Source organism: Marasmius oreades, chromosome 8, assembly GCF_018924745.1.
Source record: "Marasmius oreades isolate 03SP1 chromosome 8, whole genome shotgun sequence".
NCBI classification, from domain to species: domain Eukaryota; kingdom Fungi; phylum Basidiomycota; class Agaricomycetes; order Agaricales; family Marasmiaceae; genus Marasmius; species Marasmius oreades.
This window is the reverse complement of record NC_057330.1, coordinates 2,945,805-2,956,349: the sequence shown is the minus strand read 5'-3', so window position 1 is coordinate 2,956,349 and position 10,545 is coordinate 2,945,805. Positions and strand designations below refer to the sequence as shown.

The 10,545-nt window shown below is 47.4% G+C and overlaps 1 protein-coding gene across 1 annotated transcript; it reads right to left on the bottom strand.

The window, feature by feature from the left end:
- Positions 1-2,681: 2,681 nt before the first annotated feature.
- E1B28_012869 (uncharacterized protein) lies at positions 2,682-2,963 on the bottom strand (the record flags this gene model as incomplete). The annotated part of the gene is made up of 2 exons (XM_043158026.1): positions 2,682-2,848; positions 2,900-2,963. The coding sequence occupies 2 exons, from the start codon at positions 2,961-2,963 to the stop codon at positions 2,682-2,684; spliced, it is 231 nt and encodes a 76-aa protein (XP_043005396.1).
- Positions 2,964-10,545: the final 7,582 nt, after the last annotated feature.

The window sequence follows — 10,545 nt, the reverse complement described above, 5'->3', positions numbered from 1 at the left end:
CAATATATCTTAAGTTTTGTGTCTGTATATATAGAATAAGTTAGCCTATGAGTAGTCAGATAACTCTACAATTTTCAGGCTATCTCTACTGACTGCTCTCTAGCTGTTTCTCAACTGTGCTAGTGCACTCTACTAGAGGCCATATGCCTTAACTAGCAGCTCAGGCTCACTCTAGTTCTCATATGATGTCTATATTGTCCCAAAGCACTCTTGATAAGTGTTAAAATGAACATAATGTAGTGTAGATGTTAAAAGTCACATTAATGATGTCAAGAGGAATAGAGAAGTCTTGAGCTTGTTAGCAATCACCAGTTCTAACTTGGATGGATAGTGGAGGAGCAAAGGTTTGGGATAGAGGAATGTGCAATGACATTGAGAGGAATAGAGAAGTCTAGAGCTTTTGTTAGCAATCACCAGTTCCAACATGGCAACAATAATCTCAACCGACAACAACACAAGTACCTGCCAATGCCAACAAATCAACCCCTCCCCCCTACTTGTTGTACCTGAGAGGGCCTGCATTGACAGGCATATGTAAGCATAAGTAATATACCAACCAACCACTTACATACATTGTCTTTTCAGATGGTAACAGTCATCAAAAACATGGTTTGGAAGCCACAGACTAGTGGGGATCTCTAACTATTGTTGGGACTTTTGGTGAGGCAACCGGACATGTAGCTAGGTAGTTAAATACTCCTCAGCAGCCTATGTGCATCTTGGGCTCCACAGCCCCCCACACAATAAAATGATAACAAAACAAAAAAACAAACCTGGTGACAATATCACACAAAGCTTTCAGACAATGAGAAGCAAGAAGAAAGAGAGTTCTCTTACTGGCAAGAATAAACCAGCTCAAGACAAAATACATGCTACTAGCTACTCTTTTTTTTTGAAGCTGGTTTATTACCTTGGCAGTAAGATTGTCAGAGTATGCCAACTTCTGAAGCCTTCTACTTGCAGCACAGGACTCAGGATATAGTCAAATTGTGGGCTCGTAGTGTGGTTGACAGTCATGTCCTGTGTGGAAAAGAATTACTCGATATAGTAGGAGGTGGAAGGGGGGGCCAGACAACCTTAACAGTAAAATATAAGATATTGATATATGTTGGAAATCTTTATGACACCCCTTGCTTAGAATACCTCTCTCCCCATACACTAAAAACACTCTTTAAGTGTGGTTGGTTTGCACACTTCATGCTTGAGCTGTGTTTGCTAGTCCCATCAATAGGGTGTTCCCAAGCGTTATACCGGACTTAGTTTGGAGCCAGTGTGGCTGTGCAGTTTCTGGGCCTAAAATTATGTGCCATAATGTCGGCTGTGCATCAGAAACCTCGGATCTAACAGAACCAGGTGCACTTACCAGTTTTCAAATTAAAACTGGTTATGGCAGCCCTCATACAAAACCGGAAATTCGGGCCATCACGGTTCAGCAAAGTTTGGCCTTGGTTTGGTTCCAGGGCCATTCAAAACCAGACTGGTGATTTCACTAAACAGTAGAGGTCGTCATTCAACGGTGTGTTGTCAATTAATCATGCCTCGAAGAGATTTTCTAACCAGTCAATGATGCTCCTTGCTTATCGTGCCCAGAATATCCATAATAACCATCAGCAAGAATCATATAACCGAAACCTTGAAAATTGACCTGAGGTGGCGGGAGAACACGTGCGTTGAATTGGGACACACAAGTTCGACCGTTTACCCGTTCGATCATTAAGTCACTCCAAGATAATTGTAGAGCTCATGCAGCTTGAAGACTAGTTTAGATTCACTTAGGCTGGCTGCGAGGGCACAAGCTGGTCCCCCGAGATCTTTACTGAAGGCTTTGGAACATTTTCGACAAACCTGCAGAAATGCTTATCTCAGATTTGCCACTGCGAGGTAATTTAGAGGCTGACCAAGGGACATGCCACATTCATATGATATCTTGCATAGCCCTAGTGAAAGCCGCATATGGATTTAAGTCCTGAAGAACGCTGCTGTACTTTTGACAGTTAGATGATCTACCGAGAAGCGCAAAAGGAACAGACGTTGAACCATTTTCCTCGTTTATATTTTCATTTACTCACCGCGCTGAACACGAAGTCACTGAGCAGGCGCAACTGGGTTCTATAAGAAGTCTTTGCTCAAGGCACTGGAAAAGCTCAGGGCAGTCCCTCGCAATCTCAAGTTTTCTCAACAGCTGATATTGCATTGTTAGATGTCTTCCAGGTTTTTCGAAAACGCGTCCAATTCTGTCTTCCGCGACGCCTCGTTCTCAAACGTTCACCGGGATGTAATCCACGACACTGTGAGCCAGTATACAGTCCACAATCATCTTTACGACTATGCCACCAACAACTATAACACGAATCATATTAACCATCACTATCATTATTATGGTGGTGTGGAGGTTGATCGAGGTCAACGAGACGTACGGGACGATGAAAAAGTAGGCATGCTTTAATTCAATGCCAATCGATTCCAATCACGTTATTGACAGTCCTCCCCCGAATTTCAGCCTCTTAGATCATTCTTCAGGCGATTGATTCAACGCGTCTTCGGGCATCCTCGTCTAAAGAGAGCCAGTAACAGGGTGATGGATGTGGAGTGTGCTCGAACAGCTAATAATACATCTAGTTGACCGTTGAAGTAAGTTTATGTATCGCCGGGCGACGAAACTGATCCACTTACGAACGTTTTTACTTCTCCTTCAAGTCATCCAGCGTCTCCAGGGAACCCTTCTTGTCTCCCACAGTTACTTCCACTCCCTCGGCCGCTTTCCTTTGTTTGTTTTCATTTGCAATTTCCAATGTCAATTTCGCCACCCAAGTACAGTCATCATCCATTGTATATACATTTCCATTTTCTGCAAAGCGTAAATGTCATTACAGAATGCCCCGAAGCAAGTGTATCTTACCGTGCTCAAGAGAAAGATCGAACTTGACTTTTGCATCAACGATGGGTTCTCTCTGCTGAGGCATTTCGACGATTTCGAGTGAGCCGAGCTTCGCTCTAGAAACCGGTCAGCGTTTATTCTAGATCAATGAATAACTTGACATGACGTGCGTTTAGCGCTGACGCCCGAGCAAGTGTCCGTATTTGGTCCGTATCCTTGAGTATCACCCTCGGGGGCCGTGGTGACCTCTTCTATGCAGTGTCACTTCTCAAATTCTAAATTGGCGCGTGCACGTTAAAGTACGTACCGTTGAAGGGTTTCGCAGAAACCTTAATCCATTCTTCATCGGTTTTGACTATCTCTAATCCAACGCGTCAGAAAGCAGCTTCGATTGACGGCTGTAGACCCGGTCTCAGGCTGGACCTCCTACTCCTGCATGATGATCGCAGCTGGGTTAGTCGAAAACAAACTCTGTAACGAGTTTCGCAATTGGTCACTGGACAAGATCGAAGACCTAGGATTCGGAAGCTCGGGACGGAATGACAGTGGACGTCGCTGGTCGGGTGGAACTAAGTGCATCGGGCGCCTTCCTTCTTCCAACCACAGCTCGGGTCTTCTCAGTGCAGGGCTGCATGATAGAATCCAAGTTATCCTAAACGACCGACTGACTGAGGCTCAACGCACCATGTTTGTTTGTGGAATTTCATGGTGACATTCAAACGATGGACTATAAATACATTCCTTAATCAATGGGAATCAATGTAGTTGCGAAAACGTGAGATTCAGAGCGGTTGAGATGGACTTGCAGATTAGAAAGCTTGGCATTGATTTGAACAAAACGTAACGATAAAATGCTCGTGAGTGCATCGTTTTCGTCATATAACGATCAGCGACTCACGATCAACGACAACCCGAAAACTCTCTTGATCCGCGACCACCACCATCACTGTTTTTTCCCACGGAAATTTTTCTTCGTCGGAAAACCAGTCCTTCGGTTGCTGGGAGCGAGGCATTAAGTAGAGTAAAACACCTATCCACATAACTCTTACAACTCTTAAACCCATTAAATACACCCACTCCGTCCCCATGTCTAACCCGGCAAGGACAAAACAGAACCAAGCCCAAGGTGTACTGAAAGCCAAATCGGGAACCCTTGTAATAGGAGAACGATCTCCTCCACCACCCAGCCAAAACGGACCCTCGACTAGGTCCAATGCCAACCGAAACACCAGCATCGACATACCGGAAGCTGCGCAGAACATCGACAACGGCAACACCATCAAGAGCATAGAAGCCCTCTGGAAGAAAGGCCTCATTATCAACAAAACCCCAAGCAACTCTGACCTGATAGCGGGTCTAGAAGCTTTAGCGGACAAAACTAATGGCCTAGTCTCAGGAGAAGGGGCGAAATATCTGTTATTCCTAACAGAACTACTCAAAAAATCTAAGGTCGACGAACTAACAGATGACATCGCAATCAAGGTGACGAGTCGGCTTACCTCTTCCATTGAACAACTCAATCTTGCCCCAGGCCTCGACTCCCGCCTGGAAAAGGTCATGACCTTTGTGGAAGGTGCCTTCGAGCGAGCCGGTGAAGCATCTGAACATATATGGAACAAAATCGACGACAAGCTCTCAACATTGGAATCTCGCACCATCCTCCAACCCCAAGACCAGCCTCAGGCCGCCACCCGCACATACGCCCAAGTTGCCTCATTCCCAATCCCTCCTGCCACCCCACGCATTGACGAACCCCGAATGCGTGCCCAGGAAGAAATCCGGCGTCGTCAAATCAAATTCTCGGTGACCGAAGGCCCCAGCAGCGAGCACTTGAAGACCCTACCCTCGAAGGACCTTGTACTAACCTTGAACGAATCCCTTACCGCCATTGGCGCCTCGAACGACACGAAGTTTGTAGCTGCCTCATGGACCGCGGATTCCAAGAAGCTACTCACCGAAATGAACTCGTCATCTGCTGCCGAATGGATGAGGGACATCAGGAACGATACAGCGCTCCACACCAAACTCGACGGCGCCATTTCCCTCAATCAACGCCTCCACCCTGTATTGGTTAAGCGGGCCCCAGTTCAATTTGATGTAGGCAACGCCGATGAAAGGCGGCAATTCGAAATCGACAACGGGCTCCCAAACGGAGTGGTGGTACGAGCAAGATGGTGCAAAAATCCCAGGCGCCGACACAAGAACCAGCAACATGCCTTTCTTCTCCTCTATATGAACAATGCGAAGGCGGCGAACAAAGTCATGACTCACGGAGCACGATTTGCATGGAACCACACGAGATGTACAGGTGAGAAACCACAACGTGAGGAACTACGCTGCTACCATTGTCAACGTCTAGGACATATTACAACGGACTGCCCAAGAATGAAGTCTGAAGACCCCGGGCCTGTATGTGCCCAGTGCGGAGGTCCACACGCTGTATCCGACTGCAACAGCACTCTACTCAAATGTGTCAACTGCGACTCCTCTGACCACCCCAGTCGGGATCGCAACTGCCCAGAATTCATACGGCGCTGTGGACTCCTCAACTCCAGGAATCCTACAAACCTCCTTCCTTACTACCCAACCGAAGAGGAGTGGACATGGCGTACACTCCCAGAAAATGCCCCCAAAAGCCTCCCCGCCTCAACAGACAACGTCAACCCGGCAACGCAGACCGGTAGACAGCTGACCCTCGACGAGATTCTAGCCCCCCTCCATGACCTCAATGATGACGATGACTTCTGAAGCCCAACAATCCACACAAATACGAATCCTACAGATGAACTTGCATAAATCAAAAACAGCAGCTTATGACCTCATCAACGAATCCAACTCCCCCTCTGCAATCTCCTCTCAATACGACATCCTCTGCATCCAGGAGCCCTGGCAAGACTTTTACAGTAATGTGAAAGCGGGGAACCGCTGGCGCATCCTCTACCCCACCTCCCGTCCATCACTACCATCATCCACGGCAGTCAGGTCGGTAACTATGGTCAACAGGAACATCAACTCGAACAACTGGGAACAGATCGACATCCCTGGCACTAATGACGTATTGGCGCTACTACTCCGAGGGAACTATGGAACCCTCATAGTGACTAATGTCTACAACGACGGAGACCATGACCACGCTTTGGAGGCGATCAAAATGAACCTCCGCAAGCTACTCCAAAACCGAAACCTCAACATCGCCACCACTTATGTACTATGGGTAGGCGACTTCAACCGCCATCACCCACTATGGGAGGACCCAACGAACGAACATCTACTAACCAAAGGCTACCTCTGTTGCGTCTGAGACACGAGAGTCAAGACTAAATATATTAGATGATATAAACTATGTAACATACCTGAGACACGAGAGTCAAGACTAAAGACGTGTTGACTCTCGTGTCCGACAATATAGTACGCTATTTACATAATAAGTGTTAATGTCCGTTCGTCTACTCCAACACTCCCCCCCGAACGGACAAGTCTCTGAATCCTAATAGTGGTAGTAGGGTATAGAATTTATCATGAGTAAGTGATTTGGTTAATATGTCGGCGGGCATCTCTGCGGAAGGGGTATGAAAGATAGCGATATTTTTGAATGTTGATACTTCGTCTCGAAGCCAATAGAATCGAAGGTCGAGGTGTTTTACACGTCCGTGGTGATCAGGATTGCGTGCTACTGAGATGGCTGATTGATTGTCGACATGGAGAGGTGAGGGATTTTGGAATGTATAGCCAAATTCTGTAAGTAGATTTCGTAGCCAAAGGATTTCTTGTCCAGCGGTTACCGCGCTGACGTATTCAGCTTCTGTCGTGGAGAGAGAAACAAAAGATTGTAAGCGGCTTGCCCAGCTTATCGCACCTGTACCCATTTTAATAACAAATCCGCTAGTGGATTTTCCGTTGTCTGGATTACCACCGTGGTCTGCATCACTGTATGATGTAAATAACTCTCCATTTTCCCAGTTTTTGTTGGGACCATATTGAATGGAATAGTCCACCGTACCCTTTAGATAGCGTAGTACTCGTTTTAGTGCTGTCCAGTGGGCTTGGCCAGGGTTTCTTTGAAAACGGGCAAGGACACTGATGGCGTAAGCTATGTCGGGTCGAGTGGCAATGGCGAGGTAGGATAATGCGCCGAGGGTGTTAAGATATGGGATACCTTCCATTTTTTTGCTTTCTTCGGGCGATTTCGGGGACTGTTCGTCTGAGAGTCGGATGTGTGTGTCGAGTGGAGTGGAGACTGTATTGCAGTCAGACATGCCGACCTTTTCGAGTAGATCGAGAATGTATTGACGCTGTGAAAGTGCCAGAGTGCGTTTCTTTCGGTCTCGAATAATGTTGACGCCTAAAAGGAAGGTCTGCGGTCCCAGATCTCGCAATTTGAAGTGTTCATGTAACTCGGATATGGTCCTTTTGACGTCTGCTATAGACTTCGTTGCAATGGTGACATCGTCTACAAAGACTGGTATGATTATTCCTATTTTGTCTCGGCGATAGACCCATACACTATGATCACAGCGTACGCGGGCGAATCCCATTTTTGTAGTGAGCACCTCGTTGAGCTTCATATGCCATTGACGTCCGGCCTGTTTTAGTCCATACAGTGATTTCTTCAGCTTCCAGACCCATTCTGGTCCCTTTTCTTGGAATCCTTCAGGTTGGTCCATGAATACCTCTTCTTCCAGGTCTCCATTCAGAAAGGCGGTGGAAATGTCGACTCCCCAGAGTTCTAGATCTTCCAGTGCGCCAAGAGCAAGGATGGCACGCAGTGCTGCCCATTTTGGTGTTGGCGAGAAGGTTTCTGTGAAGTCAAAACCGGGTCGTTGCGAATATCCCTTTGCAACGAGCCTGGCCTTATACCTTTCAATGGAGCCATCTCCATTTCGCTTCACCTTGAGTACCCAACGGCTACCGATGGGTTTCCGTCCATCGGGTCTATGGACTAATTCAAAAAACTCCGTGGTTCAGTAGCGACTGGAGTTCCTCAAGAGCCGCTTCGTGCCATTTGCTTGCTTCGTCTGCAGGTCGTTGTTGGGATTCTCGGTACGACTTTGGTTCATTGTCGTGGACAGTTGTATGGAGTACGCAGGTGAACGCGATATCGAGGGCGGTGGAGAAATCGATATATTCAATATCTTCGTTAGCGAATGCAGCATCAGCGAGAATATCGACGACCTCTGTGACATTTGCCGTGCCGCCAGCGCTATAGTTCCACGGAATCTGTGGTTCATGGATTCGACATCCCCTACCTGTGTTGGGTTCTGGGATAATGTTTCCACGGGTGTCGAATTCAGGCTCAAAGCGAGCGCGTGGCGGTGGCGACGGTGGGGGAGTGTCCGGTGGCGTCGTGAGCGGTGACAGATCAGCTAAAATATCAGGGATAGGTGAGCCTGGTGGCGTTCTAACGTCAGGGAGAGGAGGTGAATGAGGTTCAGGAATTGGATTCTGTGTATTAGCGGGAAGAGGCGGTGGGATTTTAGTTGTCAAATGTGGGGAATCGTTCTCGGAAGGGAGAGGGAGATTAATGATTGGTTCCCCTCCTTGATCTGTCATTTCCTTCGGGTCAGTTAGTCTGTGGAACGGAGTGGAGGACTTGTGATTCCCTGGAAATTCTCGTTCATCGAAGGTGGCGTGGCTGGATTGGATGAATCTTTGGGTTTTTGGGTTCCAAAAAGTCCATCCTTTTGTACCAGGGGGATAGCCAACGAAAATGCACGGTATCGTATGTGAGTCTAGGCCATGACGTCCCTTCTCTTTCTTTCGTAGTACCCAGGCTCTGCAGCCGAAAACGCGAAAATAGCTATGGTCGGGTTTTCGGTCGTTCCAAAGTGTGTATGGCGTGGAGTCGGGGAGCTTCGAAGTGGGACATCGGTTCCGGGCATGAACGAAAAAACGTACTGCATATGGCCAGAAACTAGGAGGAAGTTTGGATTCTTCAAGGATGGATGCGGCACCTTCTGCGACAGTGCGATTTGCGCGTTCAGCTCGTCCGTTCTGGTGAGGTTCTCCCGGTTCGGTGTGATCACGCTTGATGCCTTTTTCTTTACAGTAAAGATCAAAGTCTTTTCCCATGTATTCTCCTCCACTGTCGTCGCGGAACGTTTGTATGGTGACACCATGTTGGTTTTCGACTTTTGCTACAAATGTTTTGATCTTTTCAAATGCATCGCTCTTGCGTTTCAAAAAGTCGACGTCCCACCAGTCGGTAGCATCGTCAATGAAGAGGATCCAGTACCGGTAGCCCTCAGAGCTTTGAGTAGGAAGAGGTCCTTTTAGATCGGTGTGGATATATGCGATAATGCGGTATGTACGGGGTGTAGCAACGCGTGGAATATTATGACGGTGTTGTTTTCCGTGAAGGCATGGTACACAGATTGGATCGACAGGGACAGTGGAGAATTTGGTTAGACCTTCAACGATTCCTTTTCGGATCATTCGGTCGCAGGTTCGATGGTTCACGTGTGCCGAGCGACGATGAACAAGAGTGGTGTCCAGAGGACATGTGGACGCTTCAGATACAGTGGCGACAAATTCGGAACGAGATAAGGTAACTCCATTTAAACGTCCTGCATTATTGGGAAGAATGGTGGCTGTGAATCTCAATTCGTCACTATGGTAGAAACGCATGGTGGTCTCATCAATCTTGATGGTATACCCTTTTTGGCATGTAAGGTGAAAGGGAGATAATAGATTGTTTTGTAGGTGTGGTACATGAAGAACATCATGGAAATGGACGTCCCTGTCGCTCCCATCTGGCTTAAAGACAACTACTCCTTTCCCTTCAGAATATATGATGGTATTGTCTGCTAGTCGAATTGGTACGACATAGCGAGTGTAGCAAGAAAACCAATTTCGGTGGGGGGTCATGTGTGAAGTGGCTCCTGTATCAGGGTTCCAGTGATGAGGTAACGGAGATAAAGAGTTGACACTTGCTTTAGTAGCAGTCTCTTCTTGAGCTGTGTTTCCCGTGGTCTTGGGTGAGTTCGCCTTTTTCTGTTGTTTGAATTGGCCTGATGATTGTGCTCTGACATATTCCTGTGTTCGTTTCCGATCCTCCTCCTTGCGACGACAATCCTTCTCTATGTGACCTAAACGAGTACACCATGTGCATTCCTTTTGCACTGCTTTCGGCTTAATTCCCATGGCGGTAGCCGCAGATTCCCTCGCTCGGTTCTGGGATTCCTCCGCATGGAAGGCCGTTCTGATTTCCTCAACTGAAAGACGATTGTTGATTAAGAGTTGACGGGCGAGGGTGTCGTATTCAGGTGGAAGGGAACGGACAAGGGACATGGATTCGAGGTCGTTGTATAGGTTTTGAAGTGTGTATGGTGTCGTCCCGAGTAGAGATTCGGTTTTGACGATGCCAGGGGTGAGGTCTCGGAGAAGTCGGACAGCGGCGCTGACACGACCAATGAGGGTAGAGAGTGTTTCGTTATCGTCCTTTTGAATGGAGAGAAGATCATTCAGGGCATTGAATCGGTTTCCGGCCTTCTGCTGCATATGAACATTTTTTAAGGCTTCCATCATTCTTTTCGGGTCGCTACGGTGATCCGCAATGTGTGGTTTTTGTGATTCGTCAACAGCCATGGATATAAGAGCAGACGCCTTATTTAATCCAGTGTCGTATCTGTCCATCCTGTCCTCCTCATCTGCAGTTGGGTTGTCCGGAT